The sequence below is a fragment of the Haliotis asinina genome, chromosome 8, assembly GCF_037392515.1.
Source record: "Haliotis asinina isolate JCU_RB_2024 chromosome 8, JCU_Hal_asi_v2, whole genome shotgun sequence".
Lineage (NCBI taxonomy): Eukaryota > Metazoa > Mollusca > Gastropoda > Lepetellida > Haliotidae > Haliotis > Haliotis asinina.
The window spans coordinates 48,870,767-48,889,026 of NC_090287.1; the positions used below are offsets into that span (position 1 = coordinate 48,870,767).

The 18,260-nt window shown below is 41.5% G+C and overlaps 1 protein-coding gene across 1 annotated transcript; it reads left to right on the forward strand.

Moving 5' to 3' along the window:
• The first annotated feature begins 3,374 nt into the window (after nucleotides 1-3,374).
• On the forward strand, nucleotides 3,375-15,142 carry LOC137294787 (solute carrier organic anion transporter family member 4A1-like). The gene is made up of 14 exons (XM_067825898.1): nucleotides 3,375-3,454; nucleotides 4,102-4,161; nucleotides 4,742-4,785; nucleotides 5,231-5,538; nucleotides 5,853-6,071; nucleotides 7,425-7,530; nucleotides 7,909-8,027; nucleotides 8,363-8,475; nucleotides 9,197-9,335; nucleotides 10,109-10,304; nucleotides 10,589-10,736; nucleotides 11,512-11,693; nucleotides 12,976-13,040; nucleotides 13,766-15,142. The coding sequence occupies exons 1-14, from the start codon at nucleotides 3,437-3,439 to the stop codon at nucleotides 14,038-14,040; spliced, it is 1,992 nt and encodes a 663-aa protein (XP_067681999.1). The 5' UTR covers nucleotides 3,375-3,436; the 3' UTR covers nucleotides 14,041-15,142.
• The last annotated feature ends 3,118 nt before the right edge of the window (nucleotides 15,143-18,260 follow it).

Here is an 18,260-nt window from a genome sequence, read left to right on the forward strand (position 1 = left end):
GTTGAATTAACATAATCATAAGAAGCATCTTTTACTGGTCTACAGCAGTTTGCTGTCACAGCGTCATCAAACAGCACATACACTACACTTAACATGTTCAGCGGTTGTTCATCTGCTTAATGTCCATGTCTACTCCCTTGAACCAAACCTGCATTCAATTAACATAGCCATACTGCCATTATGTATACTGAGTCCAAAAAGAAACTTCACATTCTTTCTTCAGGGCACTATGAAGCAACAAGAGATGGTAAAATGGTTAAATTGTTATTATTGCATTGCTGAGATCTGTGTGATGTACTCGATACACTGACAGTGCCATAATCACTTCTATTAGGCTACACTGCCGTTCCAAAACATGGCTAGACAGAATGTCAAGTCACAAGAATAAATATTCGAATGGAGATTGGCAGCCCGCAACCGATTTCGAACGGTCTGTGAGGACAGTCGACCTCTAGACATCCCAGCCCTGGTACCTGTAGCCGACAGAAATCTGTCACGTAGGTGACGTAGGACGATTTGACGGTCTTCTGCTCGTGACGTCACACGTGGACGACCCGACCTTGGGCGATCAGAAGTGGTGTCAGTTTGTTGTAGACGACCTCGCAAGTCATACACAGTACAACGGCTGCATCCCATTGCTCTTGCGACGTCAATAACTGATCTTCCCGCTTGCAGCGTGACAACTGCACGTTCACGTTGCATATTTGGCAATCGTGGCATTTGAATTACCGTTACAATTGTGGTTTAAAATTTTTTTTTTTTTCAATTCTTGAGGCCAATGCAAACACGTGCAAATGAAGAAAACTTCGATGCGAAGATCACGTGATCGAATGCACGTGCGAAACCTGATTTGGCACTAATGTCATTTGCACGACGAATAGGTGGATTTTGCTAACGTTTTTCAAAAGAGAGGGATTCCATTTCGGATACATAGATGTATCATCAGAAAAAAAATATTCTTATTTTTTAAAATTACATTTTGTAAAGTTTCGTTTTTGACTCAGTATAAATGAGGGTAGACTGTACAGGCTGTTTGACCTGACAGAGGATGATTATACGCTGTTTGATCTGACAAAGGAATGTGTATGGACTGTTTGACCTGACAGACAGATGGGTATAGTCTGTTTGAACTGACAGACGGATGAATATGGGTTGTTAGTGCTGACAGAGGGATGAGTGTTCTGAAGGTTTTTTTTGTGGAAATCGTAAATATACGAGGGGATGTCAATAATGTTTTAGCCTTGCATAGAAAAACACAAAATATTGGTATGAACCACATTTATTTATCAACATAGTCCCCTTGTGCGCCAAGACACTTGTTCCATCTTTTCTGCCAGTGGCTGTAGAAGGCGCCAGTGTGGTCCTCAAACCAAGCCTCAGTAGCAGCAATAAACTCATTATCATCCTGAAATCTACGACCACGCAAGAGTTTCTTGAGATTTGGGAACAGATGGTAATCACTTGGTGCCAGGTCTTGAGAGTAGTGGGGATGCGGCAAGATTTCGTACCCGCATTCCTGGACAGCAGCGGCTGCAACGCGAGAGGTATGTACTGGAGCATTGTCTTGATGTAGAAGAATACCACGTCTGATCTTGCCCCGGCGCTTTTCCTTGATTGACTGTCGCACTTGCCTCAACAAGTTAGCGTAATATTCCCCATTCATTGTTCTTCCTTTTGGTAAGTAATTTATGTGGATGACGCCTTTGCTATCCCAGATGACTGTCGCCATTACCTTCTGCACTCATTTGGAGGCTTTGAACTTTTTGATCCTGGGATAAGTGACATGTTTCCATTCCATGGATTCTTGTTTGCTCTCAGGATCATAGTGGTGGATCCAGGTTTCATCACAGGTTACTAGCCTAAAGTGAAAATCTTCTGGATTCTTGTTGTATCTGGTTAGCATGGAGTTGCTTATGGTGACCCTTGTTTGCTTCATTTCATCTGTAAGCATTCTTGGCACCCATCTTGCGCACACCTTAGACATGACGAGATGTTCATGAAGAATTGTCTCCATGGATCCATGTGAAATGCCTCTAACTCGTGGAGTGTGATTCGATGATTTTCCAGGACAGGTCTATGCACTCTGTCAATGTTTTCCTGACTAGTGCTTGTTGTTGGGCGACCTGGACGGGGGTCATCTTCAAGACTCTCTCTACCATGCTTAAATTCACTGACCCATCGTTTGATGGTACCAGATGAAGGGGAAGACTTCCCATAAACTGCTGAAAGCCTTTCTTCAATGTTCTTCACCGAGTTTCCTTCAAGAACTAAAAACTTAATTACTGCTCTATACCCCCTGCCGTAAGGGGGGTCTCTTTCTGTCAGTGTGAGCTGTTCAATAACTTCTGAGAGTAGGATACCAAAACTTATATATCACATCAGCTACACCCCAAGGTTCAATGTCGTAACATAAGCTGAGACACCTGGGTATGAAAACTGCTCAAGGCTCAAAACTTATTGACATCCCCTCGTATCTAATCAACTAAACGTGATAACACTTATTGTATATGAGGAACTAAACGTGATAACAATTATTTCTAATGAGCAACTAAAGAAAATATGATAACACCTATGAGTAAAAAATAATGTGTGAAGTACTAATTAAGTAATTAAGTAACTCTTTTATTGATGAATTTCCTAGAACTAAATTTACTAACTCCTAATATCCAAATGCTAACTCTGTTAATGTTCAAAACCCGTCTAATACCAAACTAATCTAACTCCGAAATATCTAGCTTCTAACTTTCTTTACCACGAAAACCTAAATGATTGTCTAGACTAAAGTGTGAACCTAACCTGACTTAAGACATCTGTTTTCTGCGATTTTGAAAACCCAACTAACATTTTTTTCATAAAATCTGGGATCCTGTGTAGTTCACTCGCAGGTAAATCTCGTGCCGTCAGTGGTAACTGTGAAATGGATGTGTTCCTACGAATGTTTGTTTATTCCAAAAATACTAACAGAACGAGATGCGTTTTAGTGAACACCCCCGAACAATGAGTATAGGCTGACAGAGGGATGAGTATAGATTGCTTGGCCCGACAAAGGATAGTAAAGGCTGTTTTATTTGACAGAGGATGAGTATTGGCTGTTTGGTCTGACAGGTGGGTAAGTAAAGCCTGCTTGACCTGGCAGAGGGATGAGTATAGGCTGAGTAAGAAGTTGATATATAGAACGGCATGTGGTGGTAGAGGGTGATAATAAGTAGAAATATACCTGCACCACCTGTGTATACACAGATTTTATTACAGGTCATACAAACGTTTGTGTACATATCCGTCGACAACAAAACAACGCTACCTACAGCTTATTTGTCTACAAATGATAAACTGGTACAGCATTCTCCCGTCTCTGAAACAACAACCTACATTTTACACAGCATGAGATGACTGAACATAAAGAGTTCCTCGCAATACAGCAAGGCTTACCTTTGCAATGGCAAGCTTGGGAAAGGTATGTCTGTATACATTTGACCAGGCATTTGTCTGAAATGCATTTAAATGCATCAGTTTATATGTAAGTGAACAAGATCGTCAGTTTTATAGCGAAACTGTGAGACGCTGAAAACCATGGAGCGAGTGAGTGAGTGGTGTTTTCTGCTGCTTCAGAAAGTTACATGTCTATTTGGTTTATCATTAATATGACGCAGTAACGACAAGGAGATTAGATGTATGTGTGTAGCCAGTTGTAGTTCACCTTTGGTGAAACAGGAGGGCACAACCTGAAGCTGATGGCGTCATTACCTTTTCAGTTTTTGTCACTGAGGAAACGCACACGTGTATGTGCGCGATGTCGCTTGACAGCTGGAGATCGCTGGATCGCCAATGTCGAGAATAATCACCACTCCATCACTCATTGCTCAGTATGGATGAATATTCCATCATCACCTCATTCTCATCTGTTTTGGGAACAAAATTCTGAAAATATATTTATGTGTCTCTTCCAACTGAGCCCGATGAAATCCAGATGTGAATAAAGGCATATTTGATATTTAGTGACCTTTAAGCTCAAAAGATGTAAACATGTTGTAAAACAAATTTTGTTGTGCAAATGCATGAAACAATCAATGTTTTGGGGTCATCCTATCAATACTTTACCAGCCCGAAGAAGTGGACAGAAGAGAGAACACCACCAAAACCCAAGACGAACAGGTTCAGCAGGTAAGTTCTAAAGTATTAAACAATGACTTAAATTGTCTAAATATTGCAAATGAAAAAATCAAATTAAAAATATTTGTGAATGTATCTGTTATGAGAAAATCTATTGAACTAGGACATTAATGTCAAGAAACAATACTAGGAAAAAGGTGAAAGACTTAACCAGGACATTAAGACATATGGAATTCCCGTTGTGAATGAAATTTGTTTTTAACCAAGGGCCACAAGGTCAAATCTATCAAAATGCTAAAAGGTGTTTGGGAGTACAACAGTTCGACACTTTGACAAGACCACTTTATCGCCTTAGGGGTAGTATATAAAACAAGACAAGCTAAAGCTAGTCAGAATGTGGCTAATCTGCACATTATCCTTGTTGTGAGGGCGTCTACCCTTCAATGTTCGCTAATAATATCTGTTAAAACTCTTCAGTACTTGGGGGTAATTGAGACTCACAAGAAGAAAAATGTTAAACTGTGGCACTGCCTTCTTGCGACCGTTATTAAATGCGGTAAAACAATGCCCATTCTCAGTCACCAAAGGTACTCACTCATACGAATATTTCATTTTTATTTCATGTCCCTAGGAGGACGTGTCTTGTCTGTATGGATGGGGATCATTTAAACCAAGGTGAGAATTTCTTCTGTCTTCTGTGACATATTTTCAACGGCAGCGAAACTTCTTACTTTTTCTGTCCCCCAACATCACTGTAGTCTGTCCTCCAACATCACTGTAGTCAGCTCATCAAGCGGAAGTTTACCGTCTGTTGCGCCCCGAAAGCTTGCATTTATTGTTACACCTGTTTATCTCAGAAGATTAGACGGTAGAAGCGGCGACCTGTTGGTCGTGTTCATCTCACTACCCGAAGATCGTGAAAGCTTGTATTTATTCTTGTTTACCCCAGTGCCAGAAGACGGTAAAATCTGGAACTCTTACTTATCTCAGATCTCTGTGAAGTTCACTCTCTGAGCTTGGAACTTGGAACTCTTGGAACTTTCGATCAGATAATTCTGAAATTCATTAATAGATGTTTTGTCATATGAAAGTGTATTTGCCATGTGTCATCGTCTTCCAGATGCCTGCAGCCAATGAATACCTTGCCGTGGTTCACAGTGTGGTCGGTGGTGTTTATAGTGGCATGGTCGTCGTGTTCTCTTGGTCCCGGCATCCCGCACATAGAGAAGCAGTTCGGGCTGACCAGCAAGATGACCGCTGTGTTGACCAGCTGCCTGGACATCGGAGGAGTCAGTATAATGCTGTTTGTCAGCTTCATTGGCACCAAGTACAATATGGCTAAAGGCCTCGCTATCGGAGCATTCGTCAACGCAATTGGAGCCTTAACATTCTGTTTACCACACTTCATCCATGAAGCACCAAAGTTTGGTAAGTCTCATGTGTTGTCGTGTTATAGAGGATCTTTTATGTGGATACTTTTCTTTGGAACATTTCTGATATGTTTGCTATGAAGTGAGAGCAATAGATTTACCTGTTTCATACGTTTTGCTCTTGATCTTAAAATTATGTTCCCTGGATCAGACAGGATCCGCTGGTTGTTGTTTGGAATCCAGCATTATGACCCTTGGCCTGTCAGCACTACGTGTGTGTTCGTGGGTGTCAGGCATGTAGTAAACTCCAAAGCCTTGCACAAAAATCTTCTTTGTATTATTCAATATTTGTCGATTTAATTGTTTTTGTAGAAGAAAACGTGAAAAATGCCTCCGAAGCTGATATTTGTCCCTTGAGCGTTATCAGCACGGCCGCCAACGAGAGCTCACCAACCAGCGTCCTCTACACCACATACCCCTTCATGGTCGTTGGCGATTTATTGAGGGGATTTGGCACTACGGTCATCTTCACTTTGGGAACCGCCTACATTGACGAGAACGGCAAATATCCTATGTCAACCCTCTTTATAAGTAGGTACATAGATGGTATGAAGATTAATCTTACTGAATAATCCAGCCATGTTTATTTTCCAAACATGTGAAAGGTGCATCACAAGATACAATGAGCAGAAGACAATGACTTTTAGACACCGTGCTTATCGGAGAGAAATCTACCTTAAACGTCTCTTGCTGTGACATGGTTGGGGAGGAGGCATTTGTCACCAAACTGTCGTTAGTGGTTGACGAGTGGTGAAATCGTCGCCGAAATTCCTGGTTTGATTCCCTAACTGAGCAGGACAAGGTCCATAATGCTGGACTTGAATAATGCCATAGAGGGCGCCAAACTATATTTGCTCAACCGTACAGATAATTGGTCTCGAAACGGGTCTCTTTGGGGTTTAAGTCATTTGGGACGAAGGACAAAAGCGCCGAATACAGTCACATACATGTTTTGCCATTAAACGCAAAGACATGCTTGGCTATTACCATTTTATTATTGCAATGATATTATGTTTAAAACTTTAAATGCAATACATGCCGATAAAAATTAAGAGGATTTGTAAGCTTTAATCTCTTTCTTCTTCTTTTTTGGCACTTCTCGGACCTTTTGACCTTTGGTCCGTTTGACTAGATCCCTCCTATTGTCCTGAACGGGTGATGTATGGGGAGGATACGTTTCACCAGGCAAGACCCTACTGTAAAACACAAAACACTATGATCGTTCCCAATTTCCGTCAGTGATCTGGGAACTCCTTCGGAGTATCTGTGTAACAGACATAAATAAGGTGATCAGGGGTACAGTATTCAAGCTCTCAGAAGACCTGTGAAAGGTTTTATGGTAGGCGTGTGGACAGTCATCAGTCACCAAAACGATTTCCGATGCAGTTCTGTATATTGATTTATATAAAAGTTCCTGTGGTGTGAGAGACTTGTCTACGCATGTATTTACGACGAGTGTTGCCAGTGTGGCAGGATTCGTTCTCGTGTTCGCAAACACAATATGTTATCACTATTAGACAGGGCTTCAACGTGTCTTTAACGTGTTTGGTATATTCTGAATCTTACAATGAACTTGGCTGGAAATGATTTTAGTCTTTAATTTGATCACTTGAAACCTCTCAGAAATTACGAACGCGAACATTCCGTAGCAAAGTTGCCACTTCTGGAACTCGCCGATGTAGTGAGTGAGTACGTTGTTACTCCACCTTTAGCCATATTACAGCAGGGGACACCAGAAATTGGCTCACACATTGTACCCATGTGAGGAATCGTAACGAGCGAGCGCTTTAACCACAAAGCTACCCGATTCCCACTTGTGATTAGGCAGCTCTACCATATATCCTCACGTACCCAATACGACTCAAATCCTGTATGTATATTCAGCTGTGACGTATGCAGCTGCGGAAATAGGTGGCTCTGTCAGCGCCGTCCTCAGCGGCTACATCATGGATAACGTCTATGTGGACTTCGACAAGGTCGACTCTTCTCAGTAAGGTTCTCTCTTTATTGGAGGGGAAGGAGACTCCTATTGTTATGTCAACAAAATCAAGAATATTTTTACATCAGGTGCTCTACACAGGCCACTAAAATCTGAAAAGATGTAGTGAGCATTACACTTTCACACATTTAATGTTCAAAATATACTTCAGTAACAGAAGTAAACGTTAATAAAACTGAATTTACCCAATATTTGCACTTACAAATATTTATTGATGAATGGTCACATGCAACGTAAAACACAACTTTGCAGATTCTGATACCTTATTACCCAATATTTGCAATTACAAATATATATTGATTAACGTTTCATTTCGAGGATGTCTTTACAAAGATGTCTCCAGTTTTCTTTTTTGTTTTATTTTACCAGACTTCCAGATACCAAAAGCCCAAACTGGATCGGTGCTTGGTGGCTGAATTTCATGTACGCGACTGGGCTCCTTCTTTTGACAGTCTTGCCATTATATGGCTACCCTAAGCGATTGCCAGGTGAATATATTTTAGGAAAAATAGTTTCACAGTAACAGTAAAATGTTTACGAAGCGAGTATTTTGCTAAGCTACAGCATCAAACTCTCTTTGATTAAATGAACTAACAACACGGGGTTTCGCTCTAAATTTGCCATTGTTGTTGGAGTCCCGTGACGCTATTTCCACTTTGATGGAACTTGAACATCTAGCAAAACTACATGTTCAAAGTCTGTGGAAAAACTGAAAACACACATTATTGTTTTGTCGAGATAACTTTAGACCACTGAATACAAGAGTGGAAAATGTCATGTCTGAGACGTAGCATTTTCAACATTTTACAACGTCATATGTCAGGTAACCAAGGCAACCCAGGCCCTGAAAAGGACAAGGTAGTTGTAAGCGGGAAAACGCTCGGAGATATGATCAAGAACTTGGTTCGAGATTTCGTCAGTGCAGCCCGGCGACTCGTACGTACTGTCGTTATCTAAACTAACGAACAAAAGAAACTTATCGAAAAGATAACAAAAGATCATGAACATAGTCGTGTTATGAACGTCACTATTTGCTATTGCTTTGTGCAAACAGTCATAACAATACAATGAACAATGAACGAATATGGCTGGTAGTGTCTATGTGAGGTACACAAAACGTTTGTTCAATACATGTGAAAAAGGTGAGCTCGGCACATGACCATAGTATCATGTGTGACCTGGCTCGAATGCAGCCAAACACTCTCCTATGCAGTGAATTCATCAGTCTCTTGATGACGTCATGTGGAATGTGTAGCCACTCTTCATGGAGGGCCGCAGTGACATCATCCCGGGCGTTAGGAGGTAGTTGTCGACGTCGAATGTATCTGTCCGTGATATCCCAAGGTTTTCTGTGGTATTAAGATCTGACGAGAGAGCTAGCCAAGGAAACACATGGACGCTGTTGACGTTAAGGATGTTTTGCACAATATCCGTTTAAGGTCAATGTGCGCGGGGCTCGAATCTCAGAACTCCAAAAACGAAATTTAAAGGTCTGTCAATACAACATCCTTTTTCAAGGGTATCAGGAAATATATTAAATGGTATCACATGCAGCACTTTCGTACATGGCATATTGTGTGTTGATAGATCGAGAAATTACACAAATGTGTTGTTTAAAGCGCTGCAAAATCCATATGACGTTTTTAAACATCTCCAGCTCTTGAACCTGGAATTCGTCCTTCTGAGCGTGGCCACGGCCGTCTCCACGTGTGCGGCCATAGGAATCGGGGTGTTCTCCTACAAATACCTCACTATGCAGTACGACGTCAGCTTCCAAGTCGCCGGCTACATAACAGGTGCGCTTGATTAAGGTACACGTAGACTGACCAGACAGTTGAACCCGTGGGTCTGCATAATCCGTGCAGACGATAATAATGGAGGGTCTGCTCGCTCGTCTGTGCTCTGTTGCTGTGAACTGCATGCACCAGGTAGCAGTAAAAGTGCACATTGTCGTGGAACAATTGTCCTAGAGAAAAGTGTATGGTGAAAATTAGAATTTTCCTGTAAGAATGTTAACTTGTTTTGACACAAGACACCGATGCAGAAGTTTACATTTTGATCCGCGTCTTGGACAGTGTTGAATGTGAAGTGCGAGTGTCGAGTGGCACTTTGACGAATACACAAGCTGGAACTCCTCTAGAACCGTTACACCCAACGAAATTTTCGGTGATTTACTTACACAAGGATATTTTCCTGTGATTGTGGAAATGGTTTTGCCGTTTTTTAAGTGTGTTTCGCTAAGTGAAAATATGAACATATTTAAGACTTATATTACTTCAACAAAGGACATAGCCTCTATTGTAATAGATATATTCTCAGACCGAGTGTGGGTTTGTCTTGCCAATATGTGACGATATATAACTAATATCTGTCTGATACCCGACGTTTTTTCGACACTAACTCAATGTAAACATTTCAACATCACTTCAACTTTCATATTTAACGTTAAAAACGTTGAAGCACGAAACTGATTCATAACTATTTCAACATAGTAATGATGATGGGAGCTGGGTGTAAAATTCATTTATTATGATTATTGATTTGCCATTGTTATCATTCTATCAACCAGGTACCAAGTCAGCTCTATCAGGGTTAGGCTACATTGCTGGCAGTGCTGTCATCCGGAGGTTCAACTTGCAGGCCCTGGGTATTGAGCGTATGAGCTTTGGGCTGTCCCTGGCCTCCGCCATTATGAGCGTGGGACTGCTGGCCAGATGTCCGAATGTCCAGCTTGCAGGAGTGGAAGTCCCATACCTGGGAGAGAAGTAGGTTTCGTCATGATGATGATGATGATGATGATGATGATGATCGTCCCCGATATTTGCTATTTGGGCGCTTATTGCATATGAATCTACATCTCAGACCTTGCTTCGTAGTCTCTTGGATGCGCTTTCCTTTCATGACGTGTCAAGTTTGGTTGCCAAGTGACGCCTTGTACAAACGGGTGACGGGTGATACGTATGTAGTTGGGTTTCGTATATATTTATCTGTACGTTTCCTTCTCACCTTGAGAAATATCAAGATATTATTTATCAATGTTTACTTTTAGTGCAACAAACGGTCTTTTAGCTGAGTGCCAACGTTCTTGTCAATGTCTCGGTCAACCCTTCGATCCGGTTTGTGGAGCAGACGACATCGTGTACTATTCTCCGTGTCATGCGGGTTGTGGAGATATGATGTTCAATGGATCAGACCGGGTAATAGAACGAAGTTGTGTCAAGGTGACGTTGGAAGACGACCTGCTGGAATTGCGTCCTATTTTTAACTAGAAACCGTTGATAGCGAGTTTGTCAATAGCATTGCGTTGTGTTTGTTACGTGTTCCAGTCGTAATTGACAATTCTGACAGGATCCTGTGTCGTAGGGTTGAATTCATATGACATCTAGTTTAGGAACACTACGGGGTGTCTGTCGTTGTTGTTCTGTTGATAACATCACTGCAAGTGATACCTGTATGGTGTCCTTGATATAATGGTGCTAAGAGGTACCTGTTTCAAACATTCTAATGCCCCGAGATCTGTCAGTCTCAGTTAGAAGTGACATGCTAAAATATCATTCAAACAATTAAAGTTATTCATAAGAATTTTGCTACCGAAAAATGTAATTTCCGTTTTATCAATGACGTATGAGATTCTATATCATGATTCAAATGAAATGAAACGTTACATTCAACAGATGTTACGTTCGGAATTACACTTTCCGAGGAAAGTACAGATTCTAGTATGTTTGTTAGCCTACATCCAGGATTCGAACCCACGCTCGCATACTCAAGCACCTATTCGCCAGCACAGTCATCTAACCATTTGACCACTTCCTAAACGGCATTGTTTATTGAAAGTTAAATGTAAAACTGAGGATGTGTTTTGAATGGCGATATTTGAATAATGTAAGTATATAAATAAAAATTCCATACAATATTTGTACCGCTGACTTTTCTGACTTTATAATCAAAGCTTCACTATTCATGCTTCAGTCATTCACAAACTGCAGCTGCATTCAACATGGCGGCGAGTCCGGCTTTGACCTTGACCTTACTGCCAGATCTGGGCTGTGCGTTACGGGCTGCAATGGCGTCTACATATCCACGCCCTTCGTCTTCCTTATGACGTTTTTCATGGTGATCAGTATCTCGAACGAGTCAATAGCTACCCTAAGGTAACACTCTCGATATAGCTCCACACGAGTAATGGAAACTTACAATTAGCAACACACATGAGACGTTTTCGGGTCTGTTTTCATATTTTGAGACTTTGTTAAAACGTAAGGACATTGTACATGTATACTTCAGTTCTTCTGAGACATATTACAATTGACCACTAAGCATGCGAATAACACGGAACACCAGCCCACACAAGTAACACACAGACCACGTGCTCTGATCCACACAAGTAACACACAGACCTCCGGCCCACACAAGTAACACACAGATCCCTGGCCCACACGACTAACACACAGACCCCTAGCCCACACAAGTAACACACAGACCACTGGCCCACACTACACACAGACCACTCCCACAGGCACCTAACAAGGATCATTAACACATGGTAACAACACATACAACTTATTCACGCCACTGATACCTGTCACTAACACATTCCAATAATACAGACTGTAAACACATACCAATAGAACACAGGCTAGTTCTCTGAGTTTTTGGCATGCTTAGTGGTTTAAAATACCATGTAACTAATACTATGTATTGCTTGGTTCACAACTACTTAGTTTGGGGGACTCCTTTTTCACTCTTTTGGTCATAGTGGGGGCGCGGTGGGCGAGCTGGCTAAAGCGCCAGGCTAGTGATCTAGGGAGTTGATCACTAGGGATCAAGCCCACCTGTGACCAGGTGTAAAAACCTTGGAGTCAACAATGTGTGCAGACTGTTTCCGTGTTGTCACAACCCCTAGTGTGCAGTACATAACCCTGTGCACTTAAAAGAACCCACGAATCCGTTGGTATATGAACGGATGGTGGCCACATGAATACATGCACGCGCCTAGCTGCGGGTACAGCAACGTGCTGTAAACTTAGCACTGTGAACTGGGTACCTCGTTAGGATGAGACAGCCACAATAAACTCGGTGCGCCTAGTGGCAGCAAGAGTTGTATACTCCCCAGGGAGTTGAGATTGATAATACGATGTGACGCTGAGACGGACATCCAATGATCGAGGGGAACAAATACCAGCGCCTTGAGCAAACAATAGTTGCGTGGATATATGCGCTATATAAATATCCAATAATAATAAATATTAAAAAGAAAGATATTAAACCTTTTTGTCTCATTTCACAAACACAAGATGTGTGTTGTCCGTTTTGACACATTAGGCCAACACATTGATCCTCGTCATCTTTTGTATCTTTAGGTAGATATTAGATACCATATCATACAGGTATCATATGCATGTAGCCTACAGCTGTGTCTGGTTGTTACTTCAGGTGTGTGGATCAGGACCTGCGTCCCTTTGCCCTTGGGGTACAGTGGGTGATCATGCGTCTTCTTGGTATGTTCTAATCAGCTGATCCCCATGGCTTCATTGCGTTATACCACCTTCTAGAACGGCCTTAATGCCAACCTGCGGCAACAGGCTGAATACATTCTCTCTATTAGCGAAGTGAAGTGGTGTGTAAATCTGTGGGAAGTGTCTGTAGTTGTGAGGTTTACGACCGCACGAACGCCCCTTGAATAATGCAAAAGCTGTTGATGCGAACGTGACATTAAAGCGAAATGTCCTTGTTTGTATATGAAATGCTAGAGGGTTCAACTGAACGTAGCACAAACTCACCATTTATAAATGTTTGGCTACACATTACGACAGATATGCATATTCCAAAATGCGAGGTGCCGGTGTATGGTTCTCTGTCGGAAGTGACTTCATTGAGTCCGTTCCTTATGTTATATACTGGTACGGAAATACAAGGAACACGGCACATCCTGGTAGCGGACAGTTGAGTCTTTGCTCCAATGCATCTAGCCCACCATTCGCTGAGCTTGAATGCGACCTTAGCATCTTGTCCCCGGGTCAAGATATGTCCAAAACCACCTGACACGGTTAAGTCTTACATACGGACATCAGTAGTCAAAGAGAAATGATATGGCTGTACAGCTGTAATCGAGTATTTCTAGTCATTTCTATACACATGTCAACGTGGTCATAGTAATAAGAATTGCCCTTTCATTCGGACAGACTTACACTTAATTGTGGTTATTTTGCCGTCTAATCTACAGGTAACATCCCTTCTCCTGTGTTCATCGGCGCCATCTTGGACGCTATCTGCCTTGTTTGGAGTGACCCTGTGCCAGGGACGGGAACTCGTTACTGCCAGGTGTATGACAAGGAGAGGCTGGCATACGGTTTTTGCTTCACGTGGATGTGTGCGAACCTTTTGAGCGCATTTTTGTTCTTAATGGCATCCGTTGTTAACATACGACGAAACAAAACAAAGGAAATGAGCGGAGAACGAGAGACTGGCGCACAAAAAGACGAAGACACCAGAATATAAGAAGAATTTTGTCATCATGATAATGTGTAAGAACAATACTTATCACCCTTTTGTGAATCGTTTTGTAAAAACTAGGACACACATTTGAAGACTTGAAGATGTGGAATGTGGTTTGAAAATAGTATACACACGGGTAGTTGATGTATACTTTACAAAATTACTAGAAGAAGTTATTCTTTTCAAAATATGTTTCTCAAATGATATAAAAGACAGGTTCTATCTTGTCCCTTTGGAACCTGTAGTTTCGTTTATAGAAGCCCTCGAAACATTGTTTCCAGTTCTCATTTACATCGAGACTTGGCTTCAGCATTAGGTGATGTTTTATTTTTAACACTCAAGTGGACATTTGTAACTCGCCACTACTCTGCATTGTATGTCTTTTCATACTTCCATATACGCCATTTTTAGCAGGTGTAAAAGCTATTGCATTGTTAGAATTCAAACATGGTTTCGCGATCCTCGTCTTATTACCAATATTACTGATTGTTACACATAGTTCAGACGGCTATGCTGTTAAACGGAACCATCGTACGTAGATATCACACACCCTCCCCTCCCTGGACATCTTGGACATCAGATGTCATGGACACCAGAATCGTACATAGACATCGTAGCGCAGGAATTTCCCGTTAGGACAATCTATCCTGTAAGTCACATGTCTATAAGACAAGCAACCAGTTAGAGGGTTAACAATCCCGAGTCCCGAGGTCGAGAAATAACCCAACCACGGGTGTGCCATTGGTGAGGTATGACATCCTGACACAGAAGGTTCATGATAAGAATGAAGCACCACAATTCTGCGGCGACTGTAGGGCCCAACCCTCAAGAACGAATGGCTGCACATTGGACATATGGGATGTCACCGTTGTTTCCCATTTAAAACATGGACGGTTTCCCCAAAGTTTTTAACACTGGACATCAGACGTCATTTAAGGGCCAGCATACACAGACATTTCAACATTAAAAGTATGTATCTAGTAGTTTTATTGCCCAAAAAGTACAGATGACACAAGTAGCAATGATTTATCTTTTGCATTATGTAGATTGATGTTTTGCACATTTACTGAGAGTTCTATTACCAAAATATACACAGTATGCCTTTTGCCCCGTCCAATATGTCGCTACTGCTGCCAAACGATAAAGGAATGACGTCATTACACCCATTTCAAGTGGTGCAATGCTTGTCTGGTCCAGAGTCCAGACTCGATTATTAACAGACCACCATCATATTGCTAGAATATTGCTGAGTGCGGCATTAAACTGGAGACAAACCAAATCAAGTGGTGCTGATATTAGATGGCCACCGTCTCGTATATCGGAACAAGTTGGCGCGCGCAAAGGAACCTTGAATGGATGATCATGGGTATTCTTTTAGCAAATCACCAATGATTATTCTGAAACAATGTCGATGAACCTAGAATCGTTAGGAATATGTTGGAAAATGCAAAATGCGAACGCAGAGATGAACTTTCCGCCATATTTTAGAGTGTTCATAAACACGCATATGGCGTATGTCGGTTTTGTCACGCCTTTCATGGTTCAAAGCCAGAATCTCCCAAATTCCTCAAACATAATACAGTTAAATGGCAAACGGTCTTTGTCACCAATGCCACACTCGTCTCGAAAACATCAACAAAATACATCAAAATCCAACTCCGTGCATGGAAAATACCACTTTTTCTGAAATGTAAACAAAACACAAAAGTTCCGACTTAGCATGTGCGTCATTTCCTCATATTGGGAGAGGCCCGTTTGCCTACTCGCTACATGCACTTCCACATTAGTGGCAGAATATGCGTGGGAGGAGAGGTGGAAAAGACATTGGGGATATAAAACTGGACGTATTTCAATGATTTGGTAACCCGTGAAGATCAGGGAGAGAATTGATGTCTAGTAACCCATGTTTGTCGTAAAAGGCAACAAACGACATCGGGTGGTCGGGCTTGCTGACGTGGTCATCGTATCTCAATTGCGTATATCGATGCTCATGCAGACTTGATTATTTACAGACCGAACCCATACAGCTCAGTCTAAGTAAATTTAGGATGATATTATTCAGTATACAGCTACAGTTAGTCTGTCATACAGACCCTGAAGCAAGTATATTGAAGAAAAGCGAGTGAGTGAGCTTTTAGCAATATTCCAGCAATATCACGGCGGTGGACACCAGAAAATGGGCTTCACACATTGTACCCATGTGGGGAATCGAACCCGGGTCTTCGGCGTGACGAAGGAACGCTTTAACCACTAGGCTCGAGAAGAAAAAACAGAAGGAGTCTAGATTTCCGCAGCTTCTGAAAATGAAGAAAGTCTCGGGATTTCTTTTCATTATATTTTATTTTTCAACTGTGAACTTTTATTTTAAAATATGTTCGTTTCAGCGACTAGTTGTTAGTTTATGCTATAGCAGTCTAACGAATATACTGAGCCTAAGTTTATTTAGACTGCCATACAGCTGATACATTGCTGAGTACGGTGTATAACTAAACTCACTCACTCACCCACTCAGTGATTTGGGACATTCAACTAAATTTATGACAGTTTCCGTCGAGCGCGACGTAATGAGTTACGCTGAAGGGGCCATCGCCGGCACTGCTACTACAGAATGTGCCCCAGGGCCCACATACACAAACCTATCGTAGCGCTAGAACTGGAGAATGGGGGTTACGATCGTTGTAGCGCTAAGATTGCCTTGTGCAATGGGCCCTAGCCAAAACTATGATGCAAAACGCACCCTTGGACGATTCCATTCCGCATTGCACCGTTTTTTTTTATAGTAACTGGTGTACTGAATGGGATTCATTCGTGTTACAAACCAGCATACATAATGACGAATATTTTACGATGTATCAGTATCACTTGAAATTAGGGAAAAAGGAATCGTAAAAAGGTCTCAAATTTGGGTCGTTTTGGGTACCTATCTGCATATGGAATTTGGATTACTTGCACAAACAATCCCAGAATCAACAAAGGACTCTTTCTTGTTTTCCATTCTAGGTTCATGTCGATGTGGCCCGTGAGGATCCGGGGTAGACTAAGTCAAGTAACCCATGCTTGCCACAAAAGGCGACTATGGTTGTCATAAGAAGCTACTAACGGAATCGGGTGGTCGAGCTTATTGACTTGGTTGGCACGTCATCGGTTCCCAGTTGCGCAGATCGATGTTCATGATGTTGATTGGCTGGTCCAGATTGGTCTATTTACAGACCGACGCCATATAGCTGGAATATTGCTGAGTGTGGCGTAAAACTAAACTCACTCACTCACTCTTGTTGATGGACATCTCATTCTGTACAAGTGACTTACTGCAAGGCAAGTCAACGTCGTTATGTCCTATATCCTAACATATTTGGCATTTTCATTGAGATGAAACTTGTGATTCATAGTCAATGTATCAGACTGTTTACAGTTTCATTTATAATGCAACTTTGTACTTTTGTTTTACACATTTTATCACACGATTAATTTCACAATTGGTATCTTTTCCTTTGGACAAAACGGGAGACAAGTCCAAATCAAATGATACCACATTAAGTCAGAAATCGAAGCGGTAACTCGATCTAGCCTGTTTAGTTTTCAAAACAAAGGCCCCCATTGTTGCTTTTGTTGTTGTTGTTGTTGTTGTTGTTGTTGTTGTTGTTGTTGTTGTTGTTGTTGTTATTGTTGTTGTTGTTACTGTTAAATCAGCGATACTGAGATTGTATAAATCCGGGATTGCTTGTAAGTTTAATCAAAGTTCAAACTCACTCACCCACTCAATGATTTGGCTCATTCAACTAAATTTATGACATTTTCCGTCGAGCCTTACTCCATGAGAACTGGAGAATGGGGGTTACAATCGTTGTAGCGCTAGGAATGCTTTGTGCAGTGGGCCCCGGACAAAACTAGGATGCAAAACGCACCCTTAAACATATAAACATGAATAGGCCTAAACATATAAATTTGCACTGGGCAGTGGCAGGTGATGTCTGGAGCCTGTGTTTAGTTTTGAACAATTAAGACATTGCATTTGGTGTGAGTGAGTGAAATAGATTACGTGTCTATACAACCGAAAGTTTTACTGGTTTTCGTTATTGTATTATTATTTGTAGCAGAAAACAAAATCTGTGTTTTATTGTCTGCAATCAGATGCCTTTTCATCTGTGCAATCAAAGTAATAAGTAACATGATTGCATAAGTTAAAACATTGTCGGATTTCCCCTGAGTATTTTAGGTCACAA